At 42.7% G+C, this 21,984-nt stretch overlaps 1 protein-coding gene across 8 annotated transcripts in view; it reads left to right on the top strand.

The window, feature by feature from the left end:
* tenm4 (teneurin transmembrane protein 4) overlaps positions 1-21,984 on the top strand; it is a 168,465-nt gene that overhangs the window by 135,893 nt on the left and 10,588 nt on the right. For all 8 annotated transcript variants that reach the window (XM_044031683.1, XM_044031684.1, XM_044031682.1 and 5 more), the window contains 6 exons: positions 76-230; positions 5,004-5,881; positions 10,277-10,449; positions 13,737-13,972; positions 17,713-18,009; positions 19,019-20,633. In XM_044031683.1, coding sequence (XP_043887618.1) covers positions 76-230; positions 5,004-5,881; positions 10,277-10,449; positions 13,737-13,972; positions 17,713-18,009; positions 19,019-20,633 — 3,354 coding nt within the window. The remainder of the gene's footprint in view (positions 1-75; positions 231-5,003; positions 5,882-10,276; positions 10,450-13,736; positions 13,973-17,712; positions 18,010-19,018; positions 20,634-21,984) is intronic.

Here is a 21,984-nt window from a genome sequence, read left to right as displayed (position 1 = left end):
ATTAAGATACAGACGAAAACAAAATAACTGATGGGTGTTTTTCTCCCCTGTCCACTGGGCAACTTTTATCTCCAGGAATTACTGTGGATAAGCGCGGTGTAATCTTCTTTGTGGACGGGACAATGATTCGTAGGATTGATCAGAACGGCATCATCTCCACTCTGCTGGGATTCAATGACCTGACCTCTGCCCGGCCTCTCAGCTGCGACGCTGTGATGGACATCTCTCAGGTACCTCTCTGACCCGCGCAGCCGGCATGTGCTTTCCTGTCTCTCAGCCTGCACCAGTCTCCTTGACTGACCCTGGTCTCCAGGACACTGACATCTTTTTGTTTGTGTAGCTGCAAACAGCCTGGATCTGGCAGCCCTTGGTTTAGTTTCAGGAGGGTTTGTTTTTGGCTTCACATTACAGGTTTTCAGACTCACTGGGCTTGCGGTGGGTGTTAAGGCAGTCTGGCATTCGGTATTCTGTCAGGATTCAAGCAAGGAGTCTTACACGTGTCCATTTTGCTTATTCCTGAGCTCTTTACCAGTTTCAGTCCATTAACCACAATTATCTCCATGTCAAATCGGGAGCTGTTAACATTTCAATTTTGCACTTTAAACAGAATAATAAGAATCTGTCACTGGAGTCTTTTTTTAGCTTTCACAATAAAACAAATCCTTGCGGCTGACTACAAGCTTCAAATAAACCTATTAAATAAAAAAAACATACTGTGTATTACAGTCATTTATATGTGTAACTTCTCCAGAGCAAAAACAAATGTCACCCAACTGTGTTCAGTACCCGTACTCACAAATGTATATAAACTCATATTTTTCTTACCTCTCATACAACTTTTTTTTGCCAGTAAAGTACCCGGTGCAGCACTTAAATCTTGATTTTTGTCATTGATCTTTATGTACGTATCAAACTGATGACTAATTAGTAAAGGCCGTTTTTTTTTTATGTAATTTACAATAAGATAACAAATTAAACATGAAGCAAAATACTGCTTTCAACTACTAAAATGTCATACGTACAATATAATGTCCACGTGATTGAAACAATGCAAAAGGTTGTGGTATATCTGCGTATATATGGATATACATAATATAGGATATGATGAAAGAGGCTGATGTCATTCATTAAATGAAGGATTGATTTAATTTGCAGTCAAGATAATGAATTCAGCAAAGCAGCTGCAAACACAGCTGCTTCATGCACTTTGGGAAATTACATTTTTTTTTAACTCAGCCTATATGGTCCACTCTATACAAACACTAATGTATTATGAAAATGAGCAGTTCATGCCACTGAATTCAAACCTTCACAGCTGAAAGCAGAGACGGCACCGAGGTCCCAGGAGCTTGAACGTCTGTGTCAAGTGGCCACACTTCCTCAAACGCAAAGGGCCGTTGACCTATTGCTGTAGGGGGGTGACGAGCTTGACCCGTGACCTCATTTGCCATCCCTTCACACAAACATGTTCACCGATGCACCCAAACTTGTGCACGTACACACATACATGCCCATATGTACCATACCGCTACACAGACAGAACACAGCCCCCAGGCAAGGACACAGCGCTGAGGTCACATCACTCTCCAGTGCAGTGACTTCCCTTTGGAGGTGACAGCGCGGACTCTTTGCATACGAGCAGCTGTTATTTCGCTGTTTTTTTTTCCCCGTCGTTATATTTTCAACTCAAGTAGCTTCAGAGTGGTTCTGCCAGGGAGCGTGTGTATGTGCAGTCTCTGTAATTGTTTCAGTTTGACTCCCATGAAAAGAGCAATGCCATGTTTTAATGATAAGGATTTGAGCCCTGATCAGTGTCCCTGCACTCATGTATGTTATTGAGTACAACAATCAAAAAGAGGGAGCCTTTTTAGAGGCTTTTTTTTCCCCCCGTGTTTTCAAATTATGTATTCATTGGAGGGAGCAAAGCCTCCAGCTGCCCATTTCCAGCCTGGAGGAACTTCATCCCCATCATGACCTCTGCTTGTTACTCTCTCACACACTCACACACTCATGCACTCACACACTCGCCTATAGATGCTTAACCATCCTGCCTCCAAAGCAGAGAGGACAGAGGTCCACAACGATGACAAATCGCTCAAGCACTAGCAGAGACACTCAGACGGTAAAAAGCATCCATTAAAAATTCATCCAGGGCACAAACTGTAGCTTTTTACTTCAAACACTCCCCAACCCCTCACTTAGGACCACAGTTGCGCTCATCGTATCGGTCACTACTTCTCCTGCACCTCACCTGTTACAGACAAAAAATAAATATCAGGTGTCAGATTACTCTCTCTTAGCTCTGATGAGGTCATCGTTATCTGGCCGTGCCATCTGCGCAAGAAAAGCTCTGCAGCAAAATCCACTCCCCTTTGACTTATTTCTTTTAACTTATTTGTTATTCATGGCAACAAGATTTTGACCTTGTCGAGTAATCCCATAATTTGTTTATCCCAAGGCCTTTTTTTTTTTCTTCCTGAAATCTCCTCCACTTTCTGCTTCAAGTTTTGAAAATGGTCTCCAGGTCTCCCGCTGTGTTCAAACTCAGAAAGAGGCAAATCGTGTGTTAAAACAAGTTCTCTTTAACATATTGCACGGGTGTTAGTCGCCTCAGAAAGCGTTATCAGGGCTCTGACTGTGACATCCAATTAAAATATGAGAGGGTCTTCAAATAATGACACATAATGTCACGCTGGCATGAGCAAAGAGTGAAGAGATTACGAATGGAAAATGTCTTTATAGTTTTAATACCAGTTCAAATATAGTCACAAGAATAGTTCTGTGTCGTTGCAATTCCATCGCTTTCCGTCCGAGACACATTTTTGGCGTTTTTTATGCTGTTGGGGACTGTGTCAGACAGACATTAGTGACAGCTGCCCCACTGTATGAAGGAGAGGGTATGATCGGGTTACAGCATATGGGACAGCAGCTTGGGAGATATCCCCTCATCAGTCAGAGTGGCGCGAAAACCTCCTCACAGGCGTCTCCCCCGAGCCACTCCACACTCTGGCTCATGAAATATTTAATCACTGGTGTTGACAAGATATAGGTTTTTAAGAGATTGGAGGAGTCGGCATCTTCTTTTTTCCAAGTCGACACATTTTCTGCTTGCTGAAAGACAATGAGTCCTCTCTGCCAGCCTCCGTTTTGTCACACGAGTATGAAGACGTGCAGCTTTAGGGTAGTTCTGTGTGAGGAGAGTGAGAGTGACGAGAGGTTTATGGGATTGGAGAGCATGATCACATTAAAAAAAATATTCAGAGATATTCAATTAACCATCACCATAGAATTTATTTCCAGTTTCACATCAACTGAACAAATGTGTGTGTTTTTGAGTGTCATGTTTTGACTGTGATGAAAAGTAGTATGTAAAACATTAACTATTAAATATGTCAACTTGATTCCCTGACATCAGAAATTTGCGGGTTTTAATGCATATTAAATTAGATTAGATTAGATTCAACTTTATTTTAAAACCTCAGAGTGGGCAGATGCCCCTTTCATGGTCAAGTAGTGTAGTAGTGTTGTCCACATTTTACTGAATTACACATCCACATCCACATCCACGTTTAGGGGTTGTATATCCAAATTCGAATTATCTTTTCAATAATTGAAATGTTAAAACTGTCGTGTGGACACTATACACGCCACGTTTTACAGTCATGTCTGTGCAGTATTCCAGAATAGCCGAATCAAACACTTTTGGCTTTTGTGTTTATATGCCACTCGAAGGCCACCCACCGTAGATTCTCATACACACCGGGATGTTGCACCATGCAACTTAACCCCTAAATGCCACAGTGTTGGTCCCTTAGACGACAGATTTGCCTATAAAGTCACCACAAACATCATTTATAACTCATAATTGCATGAAATACCATTAATACATGTGAATTACTGATGGTTCATCAAGTGATTTTAATTAATTCCTGATTTTCCATGCATGGGTTCATATTTCCAACACCACTGAGCCCTGCACCCTCCTCCTTTAAGGAGTATGATGTGTCCAATGCACCAATTTATTTTATGGTGACTTTCACGTGAACAGATACCTTGAGATTAATTTAATTGTGATAATAAAGGTTTGTGCAATTTCCCTCTCCTCATTGTTCCAACAAGTTATTATGACTGTCAGCCACAGGGGCAGGCTGCATTAATTCATTCACCTTTGCATTTCCCCGTAGTAGAACAAAGTATTGCTCTCATGTAGTCATTTGCATAAAGACCACGTCTTTGTGTTTCCGTCCAGATTTTAATCAGCGTCCTTTGTTGGTGTCCCAAGGCTTCTCTTGAAATATGGCACTTCAGGTTGTGTTCCTAAAAGATGCTTCTTGGATCTTAAGTGAGAGGGAGCCCTGGTAAATTGGATGAATCTAATCATTCCAATTTGTTAAAAGCCTGATACATTGTTAGCAGAACAATAAGATATAATTTAGGATGCCAGAGGCTGGCTAGGCTTCCATTTGGTAAGTGTGCTCCAGTTTCCTTTCAAGGACTCATGCAATCTCTTGTCATTATAAAATTAATAACCCAAAGAGAGGGAAAACAGTTACTTGGTAGAGGTGAATGATGCAGACACTCAGTCCTTCGGTGTCCACAGTTCTCGTGATCAATTGAAGGAGCACTCTTTTTCTCTGTTAATCTGATCTTTTGAGTGATCTGTCCTTGTCTGCCCTTCCTCGCCACTATTGTTATCACCTTTGATCTTAAACTTCATGGTTTTTTTTTTAAAGTTTTCCCCTTTTAACAGCACACTAGCTGCTATTTTCCTCCTTATCAGATAGTAAATCATTTCAAAAAAAATGTTTTGCTTACAGTACACTCTTTGAGATAGCGGACCTTTTTCATAGCAGCCTATCTTTTTTTTGTAAGCACTTTTCAATGATTCTTACCCTGAGGGACTGTTTTCCTCTGATAAAGTGAGAAATGTGTAGATCGATAAGAGCACGGCCTGCTTGCGGGACCTGAGGCTGATATTTTTGTTGTGTGTTTTTTCCTTTCAGGTGCGCCTGGAGTGGCCCACAGACCTTGCAGTGAGTCCCATGGACAACTCCCTGTATGTCTTGGACAACAACGTGGTACTACAGATCTCAGAAAACCATCAAGTCCGCATTGTAGCGGGCCGCCCCATGCACTGCCAAGTGCCTGGGATTGATCATTTCCTAATGAGCAAAGTAGCCATCCATGCCACCTTGGAGTCCGCCAATGCTCTCGCTGTGTCTCACAATGGCATTTTGTACATTGCTGAGTCAGATGAAAAGAAAATAAACAGAGTACGACAGGTGTCCACCAATGGAGAGATCTCCCTGGTTGCTGGAGCACCAAGTGGCTGTGACTGCAAGAATGATGCCAATTGTGATTGTTATTCTGGAGATGAAGGCTATGCCAAGGATGCTAAACTGAACGCACCCTCTTCCCTGGCAGTGTGTCCAGATGGAGAGCTTTATATCGCTGATCTGGGCAACATTCGCATACGCTATGTGCGTAAGAACAAGCCCTATCTGAATCCTCTCAGCATGTACGAGGTTTCCTCCACTATCAACGATGAACTCTACCTGTTTGATTCCAACGGCAGCCACATTTTCACACAAAGTCTGACTACAGGGGACTACCTTTACAATCTGACCTACACAGGAGGAGGAGATCTGAGCAGCATTACCGATAAGAACAAGAACACCGTGATCATCCGAAGAGACACGACGGGAATGCCCCTGTGGCTCATGGTCCCTGACGGACAGACATTCTGGTTCACCATCGGCACCAACAATGCCCTGAAAACTGTTGCCGCTCAGGGTCAGGAACTTGCTGTAATGACCTACCACGGAAGCTCAGGACTTCTAGCAACGAAGACGAATGAGAATGGATGGACAACCTTCTTCGAGTAAGTAATTTAAAGAAACATCAGCAAACCATTTTCATAATCCTTTTAATCAGAGTCGGGATCCTTGCTGAGCTGATTATAGATTAGCGCTTTGCCACACAGAGCAACTAAATAGATCTGTTAAATCTCTTAAATCCAAATACAATTTGTACACAGTCATTTATAGAGCATCTCTGTGAGCTCTGTGTTTGTGGTAGCACTAAATGCTGCGATGCTTAAGTGAGTGATTTGAAGACTTTGTTAACATCTGATTTTCCTGGCACCTGAGCTACCTGCTTTTTTTTCTTCTTGACCTCTCTGTCACTCAAGAGTACAAGACCTGTGTGTAGTACTGTGTGAAATCCTATTTGCTGTTACACCCACTATGATTACTCCATGATAATGTTACCTATTTGCTCCCTTGCTTACAATGGCTGAGTCCAGACCGTTGCTTGTCGGTAGTCATTAGGTACAAGAGCATGATAATAGACAGATGTAGTTATCGATTGAGGCAAACTGCACATTGTGGGGGGAACAGTTGAAAATACACCGCTATTCCACAGTGTGTGCTGTATGCGACCTAGGATTAAGCCTAGAATTTCATTTCCTTGCGACGTCTACGGAGCAATCTGTCCCTGAGCTTAACGTGCTGTACCGAGGGATACTGTGCTAACTGGATGTCATTCCAAAAAGTGTGATTAAGCAGATTGGCTGGTCAGACATCTGTTACGCCACGCTGGAGGAATAGAACACTCTGACAAATAATCAGGTGCTCTGTTTAATCTGACTAGACATTTATCACCTGTGTTTGATTTGGTTGTCATCTGAGACGGTTGTGCTGAAAGAACGCTGGAGCGAAAATGGCACTAATGCAGCCATGCGTACGCATTTCTCAAGGTAGAGTGGATCGCCTAAGGCTTAAACAAATTTAGTGGGTGGTTGGAATTCTGAATTATTTCTCCCAACTCCCTGCAAAATGGCTGCTGTTATTATTAGGTTTGAACATAATGCTTCACTATTATGCAAAGATATCAGTGAGCAACAGGGTCGCAAATGGCTTTTTGTGAGATGAAACAAAAAGTTAATGATAGAGATTTTCTAAATGCCACACCTGTACATTAGAAAATAGAAATGGAAACAGATATGGCTGTAAATGATTCGCGACATTACACACAAATTTGCTCTTGTGTGAGTTTGCCATCTCTAAAAAGAGGGTCCTCACATAGGAAGTTTGTGAATCATTGGTATTGATATTGTATCGCTTTTGGCAGAGATTAATACTATAAATATGACAGCTACTATTACCACTATATTGAATTTCATATTATTCTTTTATTAAAAAAAAAAAAAAAGATTTCCTATTTTTCTACAAGATCACCTTTGTCTTAATTTACATCCAATTGAGTAATGAATAATTAGATTTGAAGGTCACCCCACCACTTGATTCCTTTCAAATTGATCTCTGCATTTATCTCTGCTTAACAAAGTGCACCGCTAAGCTAATTTTATCTTCTATTTTTTTAATTACTGTGTACACACGCCCCGTAGCAAGCAGTTTAAAATTGATTTGGATTACTGCAGAAATCAAACATAAAGGATTGTCTGGAAAACAAAAGACATCTGCTACCGAGTCTGTACTTGGCATGCTCATCTGCTATGACATATACTGTATATACACAGATGCTCTGCTGACCGCCTAATGTTGCTTTTTCTTGTGATGATCATTTTTTATTCTTAAGGGTTAATGTAAATCTGTTAAATCATCTGAGGGATGCCTAATTGTCGTCCAATTAACAGGGCAGTAATGTCTCTATTTAAAAAACAAACATGAATTAGCTACTGGTACAAGAAAATGTTTCTCACTCCATTGGATTTGTAAGTAATAACACCTAAATAATGTAAAACAACTGCTAATGAGGTTGAAGTAATCACATGGATGAATTTTCCCCACAGCCGTTAGTGGCATGTGATGTGAAATTCACAGATAGCAACCGAAAATGAAAATATGAGAATGAATCACCTTACAGGGGAGTGGTGAAGGTGTTACCAGATGTGTGATATGATTTTATTCACAGCCGAATAGACCTTCACTTCATGTCACTCCTTCCTGTCTCCAATTGACTGTCTCTGTCCAAATGGAAGCAAAATGCAAAAAGAGAAAATATGAGAATAAATATGCATAAATCAGAGGTTAGGTATGCTGGAGGCGACATTGATATGAAGTGTCTGGTCCATTGTTGGGCGCTAGCGTGAAAGGTCATAGTGTTAGCATGTGACACGGAGGTGACACAAGTCCATTCACATCTGGATGGACTTGTGGCCATCCGAGGGGAAAGAGGTCCTCTCCTTCTGCTGAGAATGCTGCCCCCGCGTGCCCCCCTTGTCCAGAGAAAGCACGCTAATAGGCAGCTGAATTGAAGCAGTCCAGAGCCATTACAGCTCAGCAGTGAAGCCCGAGGAACGGCTCTACCTCAAGGCCCTAATTGAGACAGAGAGAGTTAGGGCCAGTGATCAAGCTGGGGCACACGACACTCGCTCCAGAATGAGATTTCCGTCTTGTGGACTCAGTCGAGCAATGGCGAAACAGGAACACCGTTTTTTGGGTTCAACGGATTCAAGAGTGAGACGTTGTGCGGAGCAGACAATGAGGAACGTGTCGTGCTTTCGCTGCAGAGGCTTTGATTATATGATGAACGCCGGGAGAATCGCTTGCCGATAAAGGATGAGCCGTATCAACAGAAATCAAATGCTTTAGATTTAAATTACTCTGCTATTTAGTATTTCCTGAAGTGGAGGACTGGGGTTGAAATGCATCAATGAATCCCAGTCCCCACAGTTGAAATCAGATAACATTTATCTCTGTGAGATGAATCCTCCCTCACTCTTCCTCTCCATATTGGATATTTGCGATAGCAGCTCTGAGGAAATATCCGTAAACCAGCACCCACCATCCCATTTATTAGAGGCTTTATTATGGCAGGCAGCAACATTGTAGAGGGGCTTTCCAATCTGTATTCAGGGAACAGTTAAAAGTCTTCATTCTAAGTAATGTACCATTCACTCACACTCCTATTCTGGAACAGTGGCAGCCTGAGAGATTTCAAATTGTTCTATGCTGATGTGCATTCTCAGTGAAATGAAACAATCTGGCCACTCATGTTCCTGTTTGTGATGAGCTGACTGATTGGTAGGCCTGGGGGTGAGCTGCGTCTCCTGAAGGAGTCACACCTCGCTGCTCCTATTTCTTTGACTGTAAAATGAGATTAGGTGATCCCGCTAATCTCGTAAACTAATAAGCAGTTTTCCAAACGTGACAATGTTTGTGCTTTTTCTTCTTAGCAGTGACTGTTTTTTTCTTTGCCAGCGAACGCTTCGATCCCTTAAAGCTTACTTACAAACTGAGAAGCGTCGATAGTTAAAGCTGCAGTAGGCAGGATCACCAGAGAACACGTTGTTATGAGTCTCACACACAGATTTGTGAAATACTAGCATTTTGGGATTGAGGCTTTCCATCCTGAGCCCCTCACATCACAGGAGGACAAACATAAATGACATATATGACAGACATGAAAGACTGACACATATAATTGCATTTATTGTCTTTTTTTTGCCCATTTTTAAGTTGCTTCTCAACCTCGGCAGAACATAGATGGCGAGTTAGTCCTCTTCTTCCTCCTTTGAGAAGCATAAGGCATTGTCCTAGGTTACGTATTGGGCTTTCAACTTGGCCATCACAGTTCTCTGCCATGTTGTTTTGGACGATTCTTGGTTGTCTCGTAGTACAGTCTTTGGTGGATGCTTCTATTTGATTCTGAGAACAGGTCACTTTAGATCACTTCATTTATATTATGGTTGAATGTTATTATTGAATGACTGATCACTAAAACCAAAAATACAGTATGTTGCCGACCCTCGCTTTGATGCCACATTCACACATCTTTTGGGAAGAGCTACAAAAGTCCAAATTTGTTCAACTCATTAGTGAATTTGTGAAGTGCTGCACACTTTTTTAAAAGTTGTGCTGATCGTGCTTTGCTTGATTAATACTGATAGTTTTGAGTTTTATGTTCTCAGACTGCCACATTAGGTGGATTTGTGGCCATGTTTACTGCCCATGCTGATGCATTTTCGCATTATTTGTGACACCAATGGGTAAATCTCAGACTCTTCCAAAAAAAAAACCTTCCCAGTTCCTACTGTAATTACAGCGAGATCACTTTATCCATGGTAGCAACTCACAAACTTTGTAAATCTAAGACGACAGAGGAACTCATTAGTCACATCTATGTGTCTCTGACTTGCATTTATGATAATGATTACTTCATTATGATTTAATATATCTCAGCACTGTCCCTGTGTCAGAAGATATTCCCATGTTTTGCCTTCTTTGACTGAGATCAGTGTATTTCTTTGTAGGTATGACAGTTATGGGCGTCTGACTAACATCACTTACCCGACGGGCCGAGTGAGCAGCTACCGCACAGATGCTGACAGCTCAGTCCGCATCCAGACAGAGGGCTCCAACAAAGAGGACATCACCGTCACCACCAACCTGTCAGCCTCTGGCACCTTCTACACACTCATGCAGGGTAAGTGTCTTCTACTGTGGCTCATCACTGGGGCTGGTGGGTTTTTTTTTAAGGCATTTTATCAGTGTCGGTCTCAAAAGCTTAAACTTTGCCTCTGACACTCAGCTGTTTTCATTAATTTATGATCACATAAAGAAAATATCAACACTTCTGTGCAGAAGTCTTAGGGCACCACTAGCTTTTGTTGCTTTTGTGTCTTCGAAATGCTGTGATCTTTGGATGTGTTTGTAATGGTCAAGCATGTCCTGAATAAACCTGGCCTTACATGGAATAGTAGGACAAACACACGCGTTACTAATAACATCCATTAGGGTTACACTCACACTTTAAGAGAGTCATGCATCACCGTGCTAGTGTTAGGTTAGGTTAAGGTAAATACTTGATACTTAAAGATCCTGTAAAGCAGATTCAGCATTTCTTGCATCTCTACATGTATAGAGTGTTGACGTTTATATTCCGTACAAACACTTACAAACTGCGACAAAGCTGAAGCTGAATTTAACATGATTTAAAACCTCATTTTTAAACACTTAGCGACTTGGTAAGGTTGTTACTAACACAGAGTCAGAAGTGATATTTGTATCACTTAACAGGAACTTTGTTTTGTTCTGTGTTATCTTACTACTGCAAACATGTGTCCTGTATTTCCTGTATTCTAATAAGGTAATGGAGAAATAATTACACTGTATGGTCATTATAGCATTGCTAAAACCGCAAAGTTTGTGGTATCCTAAGACTTTTGCACGGTGCGTAACTTTAGTAAAGTGAATTCAGTCTCGCTTTACTAGAACAATGTTGGCAGGTGTCTGTAACCCTTGCAATACTGTAATAAACACAACCAATCATTTCATGCAGATTTATAATAAATGACTTTGCAACAAGCCAGAGCCATGTGTCCGAAACCTCAGTCGTTAATTAGTTAGTAGTTAGACGTCTTAGTTAGTCGTGGAGAATGAGCAATGGTGTTGCCATTTAGGAATGTTTCAAAGGTTTTTCCTGGACCTACGCGGAAGCTAGTTCCACTTTAATAAAAAAAAAAACTTTTGATACATTCTAAAATTGCTGTTGACTTTCCAAAATTAAATTTTTCAGTGGTTTGAGCAGTGCAAACAAAACTCCATTTACCTCTGTCATACTGAATTTAAGTGGAGGCAGACATTGGACACAGTTCCCAGGGTAAATACAACCAAAACTCCCTGCATGGTTTTATTTAGGGGTTAAAATTGAAATTACATTTTTTTTTTTTCTGTGATTTGACTGAGCAAACCTTTTAAATGAAGATGTAATATCTCGCCTCTTATCAGTTCCAGAGCTTTCTCACCGTCACATTTATTGCTGCTCTGTTTTTTAATAAAACAATGTGTACTGCAGCTTCCACTTACCACAATAGAAATTGAATTTCTGTCATAAAACACGGTGCTAGTGGTCCATACAAGATCCCCCTTGTTCAGGAACATTAGTGAGAGATGCACTAAGAAGGCAGACTGATATTGTAATTATCTCCCCCTGGTTTGTTTTGCACATTTAGGCTCTCTGATGTTGTGTTTTCTGCCCGACTAACTGCTGCATTGATCACCTTTGTGATACCTTTGAATTTTCTTGACCCACTTAAGTTTTCAAAAGAGCGTCCAGCCCTCAACCTTTCCCCTGGTATCTTTGATTTAGGTTTGAACGTGTCCTCCAGCCTCTGGCTCCACTGACTCGCTGAAAAAAAAAAAGTGTCTGAAATAGAGGAGGACAATCTCTGGTTTCTCACTGTTGCTGAAGGGACCAGTCACCTCCGTATCATGACCTTGTCTTAGACATCAGCTTGTGAGGAGAGCGGCGCCAGGAACTCTGCTGTTAATTAAGTCACTGTTGTCTGCTTTGTAAGGCGGCTACCGGGTGATCACATAACACATGAATGCACAGCCTTAAAGAGCGTCATCCTCGCACCGCGGCCCCTCGACACCTCAGATGTCACTCGTGTCTTTTCTGTCTGTGTGAAGCCGATAACAATGAAATTCGAAAAGATTGCAGATTAAATGGTCCGTCACAATAAGATGTAAACATGTCGTGTAAATGAGAAAATATACCAAATATAAAACAACCAAAACATACAATTGTCATATTACAATTATGATTTGGTCCGTACATCTCCCTTTCTTTACTTTCTTTGCTTTCTTTTCTTTCTTTCTAATAAATTAATTATTTAAGGCTAATGGATTTTTATAATCTCCAGCCAAAAGTATCCTCACTGGTATTTGATAGCTGGAAATACTGAGCTTTAAATAAAGGTCAGGTGCACTGTTCCATTTGTTTAGTTTTAAGCCGAACGCAGACCCTTTAAATGTCAGTGTAGGGCAGATCTCTCCCCTGCTGAACTGAACTGTATGCATGCATTAGCGTAAAGCTACCAGTTCAGCAGTATTGCTGGCGTTGTCTGGTCTCGGAGGCCTCCTCTTGGTCAGGTCCGCCCCAGAGGCCTTTTTCAGTCAACCCCTGAGGTGTCTGTATGATGGAGAGAGGTAAGGGCCAGTGCAAGGTCACACTTGCCCCCTCCTCCTCTGGCCCGTTCCTCTTGTCTCAGCAACACAACATATTCTGTGGCACTGTGAGCAAAACATCTCCCATCTTGAAATAGGATATTTATTGCGGCTAAATAAAGAAATGACCACAGCTACTTTAACTTCAACGCAGTGAATGAAAGTGCATCGTTTTGATTTTCCTTAAATGAAGTTATCGTGTTAATGCAAGTAACCATTCATCTCCCCTTGCTGCTAATGAGAATCATGTTCATCGTCAGTCCACTGATAGGAGACAAGGAGACACGTCTCATGAATCGACATGAGATGCTCAGTGGAGACATTAGTCACCTGTCTGGAGCTGGAACACAGGCTATAGTCACCTGGGGACAGTAACAGACAGGCTCAGATTTATCCCTCTTGAGTTTGTGAGAGTGTGTTTGTGTCTCCCCCTGCTTTTTTCGCTGTGGCCACAGGCGAGTTTGACTCTTTGATAGTTTTCATTCCTCCATATCCTGGAGGCTACTGCAACAGCTGTAAAACTTTACTGGCACCGGGAAACCGCTCCCTATTGATCTTTGTTGTCACAGACCCAATATTATTGCTGGGGTTCAGTTAACTAATGCTGTTAATGCCTTTTTTTTTGCTGAGCAGCCATTTTAGATCATTATGTTTGTGTCTCACTCAGATGAATATTAGATTTAGTCCCCTTGCATCAGCTATGAGAGGCACTGATTGTTGCACTCCTTCTACTTCTAATTATAATCATTTTCTGCTCTGCAGATCAAGTGCGGAACAGCTATTTCATTGGTCTGGATGGCTCGCTGCGGCTCGTGTTGGCCAATGGAATGGAGGTTTCTCTGCACACCGAGCCCCACCTGCTCGCTGGCACCGTCAACCCCACGGTCAGCAAGAGGAATGTGACCCTGGCCATCGACAATGGCCTTAACCTGGTGGAGTGGAGGCAGAGGAAGGAGCAGGCTCGTGGCCAGGTCACCGTTTACGGACGCAGACTCAGGGTAAGCATGCTGTCTTGCTGAAAGTGCTCACTAATAAAAAGGATGACAGGGTGCAGGTAAATCTTGAAAAATGAATGACAGTGAGGAAGGCTTCTTTCTGAACACCGTTTCAGGCTTAAATCTTGAGTAGAGGGACATATTTTAGGCATTACTGTACTTGTGAATCCGCCTATGCTAAGTTTCTAGCATTACATAACCTTCTCTGGGCTCTGTTTACAGAAACACGCCCAATATTGGGAGATTTTGACAATCTCAGGCCAATTCAGAGTTCTCTGATTTGCTGCTGTACTTAGCAGATGCACATACGGCTCTTCATCATTGGGATCAGAGCTACAGCTAACGATTACATTCAAAATCGATTCATCTGTCGAGTATTTTCTCGCTTGGTCCATAAAATGTCATAAAATGTAGAAAAATATTGATCAGTGTTTGTCGAACCTGGAAATGATGACGTTCTCAAATGTCTTGTTTTTGTCCACAAACGAAAAATGATTGCGTTTTAATGATTTCTTTGTCATGGAGCAAAGAAACCAAAGAATATTCACATTTAAGAAGCTAAAATGATCAGAAATCTGGTTTTGATAATGAAAAAACCCTCAAACCGATAAATCGATTATCACAATAGTTGATTAATAATCGATTAATCGAGTAAGTAATCAACAGGTCATTCTCTTGATGGGATTCACAGCACATGTTTTACAGTAAAACGTCTAAAATGACCCACTGAATATTAACATGGACGCGGAGAGCACAAAGTGTAGGTATACTAATGGTTGGCTACTCTTGTGTTTTTCTTGGCTTCATAAGGCAAACAACAACCTTACTTAAGTTGTCTCGCACATGCTGTGGGAGGTGACACCGCTAATGGGGAGGTGCCACTTTGTCTGTTTTCGGCTGTTCATTTAATGGCCCCCGTTGTCCCTTTGGAAATGAAAGCGTCTAATGTATGTTACAGACAATGGCCCCAGGGGCAAGATGGGAAATGGGAGCAGCCTAATGGCAAGAGCAGAGGGGATGAACAGAGCTGGAATCATTGAGCGACCTTGAGTGGCATGTCAAGTGATATTATGTGGGTGGCTGAGCGACTGTGTGGCAGTGCACGAGTGGTGGGGGGAAGGGGAGGGATGGGATCTCACAGACAGGACAGAGAAAACGAGCAAGAGAGAAAACTAATTCCCCCGATCAGGAATGAGCAAATACGAGCGAGAGCAGTATTTAGGATGCTTATCACAGCACAAACTTTACATTACACTGTCGAGCAAAACACGTGCATGTCCTGAGTTTCATTTCCACAGTGACATGCTCTACGTGTAATCACTCCACCCTGCCGCCCACTGCTAATCCTCGTCGTGAGGTACAACAGGAATTTTAAATCTGCGGGAAGCAGGGTTGTGCAAAAATCGGCGATCGTTAAATACTAACATTTCAGAAGTGAAACTCTGTGTCCTGAGCTCCTCCCACCAGGTCAGCACAGACAGACGCATGGTCTTCCCACACGACAGATGTCCCGAGGCAGTCTCTCCATCTCGGAATTGCTCCACCCACATTGACACGTGTTTGATTGCATTTATTGTTAGATTCTCTGGTAGGCTCGTTCATTTTAGTACTTTGTTTTGCAGTGTAGGCAGTCATTTACACTGAAAGGATGTGTGCATGCAGCTGTAGAACAACCAATAGGAGTGGCCTCTCTCTCTCTCCCTCTCTCTCTCTCTCTCTCGTTCAAAGGCTGGAAATAGAGCCTAGAATGAGTGCACACGTCTAGTTCTCCCTAACATCACTTGATTTTCATTATGCCTAAAAGGTTCTTCTGTAATTACTGATCAATAATGCCACAAATGTGTCGCCTACATTTGCTTTAAAGTGAAAAAAGAGAAACAGAAACAAAGCCGCTGCCATTGTTTTATAACGTGGCGCTGTAATAAATTAAAAACAATAGAATTAGCATTGTTTGATGGCTGCATTAGAGTAAACATAACTGATGTTATTGAAGAAAGAGTGTTGATTGAAGTCCTAATGAGAACTTGTAAAAAATGGCAGATTGAGATCAGATATTGTTGTAATGCTTAATGCTGAGGATGGTTCGTTTGATGTTTTTGCTTCAGCTGTACTGTAGTAGTGTCTGCCTTCTGTGAGAGGCTGCTTTTTAGGGGCAATGTCCAATTTAAAGTAATTCCTCTTGAGTGGGTTTTCATTCTCATGGAATGTTTGGAACCCTGCTTTATAAGTTGTTTTCCACGTTATTGAGTCTTTGGCGAACCACATCCTGTGAGGAGGAACCTTCGCTCTCTCTCTTAAATCTTATTTTCTTTCGGGATCAATCTCTGCACTATATTTCTGGACAGGTGGAAGACCTGTGCTGCCGATGACTCATCTCTGAGAACTTAGTTTTAAAAGATCTCTGGTAGTAATGTCACCTATGTCCTACAGAACTGGGGTCTGACTTCTTATGCTCCTCTCCAACCATTCTCCTCATGAATCTGTTGCCTTTAGTGAAAGGTAATCCTCTCAATTAGGTATCAGTGGCCTTAATTGCCTCTAGTGTAATTGTCTCTTCACACATGAGAGACCTAAGCATTCTTTCCTCAGTGTGAAATTGAAAAAGTGTGGCTTCTTGACGAGCCCACTGTGACCTCCTCCCGCAGATTGTGTCTGGAAGTAGGCCAGACGCAGCTTTCTGAACTGCGCTTTATGCTGTTTTTAAACCCAGCCAAAGGTAATACACCTGGAGATAAACTGTGTTTTGTAATGAGAAAATAACATTCAAAGTGGTAGTATTAAAGCTAGGGTTGGTTCATTTGTTTCTTATTTCCTGAAATCCTCTATGCATCCATTGATCATCAATAGGTAGCTGTGGTCCCTTTAAAATAATAAATACAGCTAATAATTTCATTTTATATGCACACACTATACCTGTATTCCAGTGACCTTTTGAACCACTTATTCTAATATCTACTAGATTTCAATGCTGAGTGTATGGAGATATGCTCTGACCTCCAACGTTAGGTCTTTCTCCTCTCCTTCTCCTCTCCTTGATCCGACTTGTTTTCCCCTACCTAGCCTCTTCTCCCACTGGCTGCAGACTGGGTAACGTGATGGTGGGGTGGATTGTTTGGACTGCTGCACAGCAGCTGCTGCCCAAATAAATCAAAGGCATTGTGTTCTTCTCTGAGCTGACCTGGACACAGCCATAAAGATTACACTCCTCTGCTCTGCTCTGATCAGACTGGAGCCAAGGGTCACTGTGTGCAGACTCATACATTCAAAAGAGCCAAACAGTATGAAGTGTCATTTAAACAATTTTCAGAGTCATACTGCAGAGGAATTGATTTTTTTTTTCTCCCCTCTTTTCCAATTTACAGAAATGGCTAAATAAAATGAGAGTCATCTGCATCTGGTAATTCTTTTCAGTGAGCAGTGAAAATGAATTTAATGATCAATATAGCGCTAATGTTTTGTGCATGAATAGGCACACTAATACTGCTGAATCTTTACACAAACAAAGAAATATGGTAATTCTTATAATTTTATCACTTCAGTGGCTCCTGCAGTCTTGAGATACAGCTCTTCTGCTGTAATTAAAAGCTCCAAAAAGAGAGAAGAAATCACATTGTGATTAGGGCTCCCCTCACAAGGTCCCACCTTGGAAGTGCAGCCATATCAAGCTTCCAAATATGTTTATTCCCTCTAAGTGGAAGTGTTGTCAAACTCTCTCGTTTTTTTTTCTTCGTCGCCTTCTCTAGGTTCATAACAGGAACTTACTGTCATTGGACTTTGATCGCATCACCAGAACAGAAAAGGTCTATGACGACCACAGGAAGTTCACGCTGCGGATCCACTACGACCACGCCGGACGACCCACTCTGTGGGCACCAAGCAGCCGTCTGAATGGAGTCAACGTCACATACTCCCCCGGTGGTCACGTGGCGGGCATACAAAGAGGAACCATGTCCGTGCGCATGGAGTACGACCAGAACGGCAGGATCACCTCCCAGATATTTGCTGATGGTAAATCTTGGAGCTACACATACCTGGAGAAGGTACGAATGGTTGGCGGGTAACAACGATCAAATGGTTTAAGGATATAAGATTTCAGGGTCATGTTGTACCATTAAATTGTTGAAGTGTATTTTGTGCAAGAGTCTTTTAGGCTGGAGTTAAAAGTTAACTTGTTACACTCAAGCAGTGTTTGTGCTGCGTTATCAGTCTGTAGCACATATATCAGCAGAAATGTAATTAAAACTGTCTGGCAACAGAGTTCAACCTGAAATAGGGGAAATATCACTTTCCACTTACTAATTGAAGACAAGTTTGTTGGGGAAATAGTGAAGTGCTGTGATTCTTCACCCCATGTGTGTGATATGAAAATGGCAGCCAGTCATTTTATCTATAGTGAGTGAGTGAAGTAACGGGCAAATACTGAGATGTTGGCAGCCTGTGGCGATAGCCAGGGAACTGATTTAACAACGTAATTTATTCGTCCGAGAAGGACACAAACTCTCAGACTGTTCAAATCAAAAGGTTTAAGGAAAATGAAGCCGCAGCATGTTTGTGAAATCATCACTTAAGGAAAGTCGTAATGTCAGAGGAATATCAACAACTGTGCTTTCAAGATGGAAATTAGATTCGGGGTGACTCAAGACTTGAATGCGTAATATGGTATTTCTTTTGACATTCTGTTCATCCTCTTTCTGTGTACAAGCCTAGTGTTTGGTACACTCACAGCCTACTACACTTAAGCTGCTTTCAGATGTGCACTAAGACTGGACATTTTCCTGAAGTAGTCAAAGGCTTGTATATAAGAAGACGCTGCCCCTCGCCTGGATGTTTTTGATAGCTGAACACATCTCTGACCCAGACAGTCTCCTGCTGCTTCATGTGAACGGCAAAGTTCACATGAAGGCAAAGTTGATATAATATCCAGACCCAATTTTCTGGACAATTTCCAGAGATTTTTTTTAAGATTAGAATTGATTTAACCAAATAATTGATGAAAGAATCCTACCCTGTATTGAATTGACCCAAAGAGTATTTGTTTTGTCTTTACAGTCCATGGTATTACTGCTCTACAGCCAGAGGCAGTACATCTTTGAATTTGACAAAAATGACCGCCTCTCGTCTGTGACGATGCCCAACGTGGCACGGCAGACCCTGGAAACCTTCCGCTCCATCGGCTACTACAGGAACACCTACCGGCCCCCTGAGGGAAACGCTTCAGTGCTGCAGGACTACAGTGAGGACGGTGAGCTGCTGCAGACCACCTACCTGGGCACTGGTCGCCGGGTCATCTACAAGTACGGCAAGCTGTCCAAACTGCTGGAGATCCTCTACGACACCACACGCATTGGTTTCTCCTACGACGAGGTGGCAGGGATGCTTAAGACAGTCAACCTCCAGAGTGAAGGCTTTACGTGCACCATCCGCTACCGTCAGATCGGCCCGCTGATTGACAGGCAGATTTTCCGATTCAGTGAGGAGGGCATGGTGAACGCCAGATTTGACTACGTCTACGACAACAGCTTCCGAGTCACGAGTATGCAGGCTGTCATCAATGAAACCCCGCTGCCAATCGACTTGTACCGCTACGACGACGTGTCTGGTAAAACAGAGCAGTTTGGCAAATTTGGGGTGATCTATTATGACATCAATCAAATCATCACCACAGCAGTGATGACCCACACCAAGCACTTTGATGCCTACGGCCGAGTGAAGGAGGTCCAATATGAGATCTTTCGCTCGCTCATGTACTGGATGATGGTGCAGTACGACAACATGGGCCGAGTTGTGACCAAGGAGCTCAAGGTGGGGCCTTACGCCAACACCACAAGGTACACATATGAGTATGACGCAGATGGGCAACTCCAGGTCGTCTCCATCAACGACAAGCCTCTGTGGAGGTACAGTTACGACCTAAATGGTAACTTGCACCTCCTCAGCCCTGGAAACAGTGCACGCCTGACACCGCTACGCTATGATATCAGAGACCGCATTACTCGCTTGGGAGACGTCCAGTACAGAATGGATGAGGACGGCTTCCTCAAGCAGCGGGGAAACGAATACTTTGAGTACAACTCTGCTGGCCTGCTGATCAAAGTGTACAATAAAGTTAGCAGCTGGAGCATCAAATACCGCTACGACGGCTTGGGCAGGAGGGTGTCGAGCAGAAGCAGCATGGGCCACCACCTGCAGTTCTTCTATGCTGATTTATCCAATCCCACTCGAGTCACACATATGTACAACCACTCCAGCTCTGAGATCACTTCGCTGTACTATGACCTGCAGGGGCACCTGTTTGCCATGGAGCTGAGCAGCGGGGATGAGTTTTATGTGGCCTGTGACAACATAGGCACCCCTCTGGCTGTGTTCAGTGGCTCAGGCCTCATGATCAAACAGGTTCTCCACACAGCATTTGGAGAGGTGTACCTTGACACTAACCCCAGCTTCCAGCTGATAATTGGCTACCTGGGAGGTCTGTATGAGCCCCTCAGCAGACTGGTGCACATGGGGAGACGGGACTACGATGTCCTTGCTGGCCGCTGGACAACACCAGACCACGAGATCTGGAAACGGCTCAACAGCAACCACATGGTGCCGTTCAACTTATACATGTTCAAGAACAACAATCCTCTCACCAACAGCAAGGAGATAAAGTGCTACATGACAGGTAAGCTCCTATCATGTTTTTTTGTCTTCTTTTTTTTTTTTCTTTTTATTAAGGGAAGCTCCACAAAAATATCACCCAACTGACTTTGCAGAGGATGGAAGCTTGGCAACTCAGAGTCAGGAGAGAAAAAAAAGAATCAGTGTGTTGGTATCAAAAGAATTCTCAAACCGTTTCTTCCATTCTCTGCAAAGCAGCAAGCAAGAAACTTGTCAAGGCTACATTTCAAGCTTTTAGGCAGTGTCTCAGTGCTATGTTTTGTATTCAAAGGCTGGATTTTCTGTCTAACATTGTTAACTCAGAAAAGTAGGAGGCATGTCCGAAATTATCAGCGATAGAAACGTCTGAAACTGCAGTTCAGTTTCAGACATGTGCTGTAGTCTGGGTGTTCTCTGGAGATTATCTGGAAGCGTTTGTGTGTGAGAATGCAAATGTCCCAAAGTTGTTCTGGTCATTCTTGGGAACTTCTCCAGCCAGCGCCCAATGAGTGTTCAAGTGATCCCACATGAGAATGCAGCAGGAGAAGCCAGTGGGCTTCGGTTGTTCTGCATGCGTGACGAGGCACCTCCCCTCACCTGGACAATCTCTCGCTGCATTCTTCATTATGTGAATGGCAAATTCAAAAGGCCGTTCAAACCCAATTCTCTGAACATTGTCTGGACTTCATGTCTGTTAACACGTTTAAAACAGCTGTGAGTGAAATCCTTTGGCTAGAGGTCCAGTTCATAATGGCTTTAAAACGTGAATTGTTTGCTTTTCCTTTCCTAAGAATCCACCTTTAATCTGTACTTTAGGCAAGGGCCTTGCCATCTTGTGTCAATGTGTTTCTGCGATAGCCTGAACAGACAATGCTTATGTCACCCTTTCGAATTTGGAACATTTTTATGGAAAACGAAGAAAACTGGCTTCAGCAAAGATGAAGGCGAAGCTAAATTTAGTTCGCTTTTTAACTCTAAACAACAGGCCACAAATGTACGATCCAACCTTGCCAGGATTAAAATTTTACAATTCAAATCCAGTGTGCCAGAGAGGTTTTTAATAGCTCCCTCATTGGGACATTGCTCCTGTGTGTGTGTGTATGCGCACACACACACACACACACACACACACTCTGAAAGTGCTCAATGGGAACAATGGTGTGCAGCAAAGCCCCACTCTGTTGTTCAACATACAGATCTTTTCCCAGAAATATCACATGGTCCTCCTGTGTTGCTTTGTGGTCGGGAGGAGGTAAATGGCAGTGAAAGAGCCCCCACAGAAGGAGGAGGAGAGCACAATAGGTCCATAGAAACATCAGCCAGGGCCGGCCATATCAACCTCTTTGGCAGGAAGCTAAACGGCATTGTGTGGGATA

The sequence above is a fragment of the Solea senegalensis genome, linkage group LG8, assembly GCF_019176455.1.
Source record: "Solea senegalensis isolate Sse05_10M linkage group LG8, IFAPA_SoseM_1, whole genome shotgun sequence".
Lineage (NCBI taxonomy): Eukaryota > Metazoa > Chordata > Actinopteri > Pleuronectiformes > Soleidae > Solea > Solea senegalensis.
Note: the sequence above shows the minus strand (reverse complement) of the source record. Positions and strands in the feature narration are given on the sequence as shown.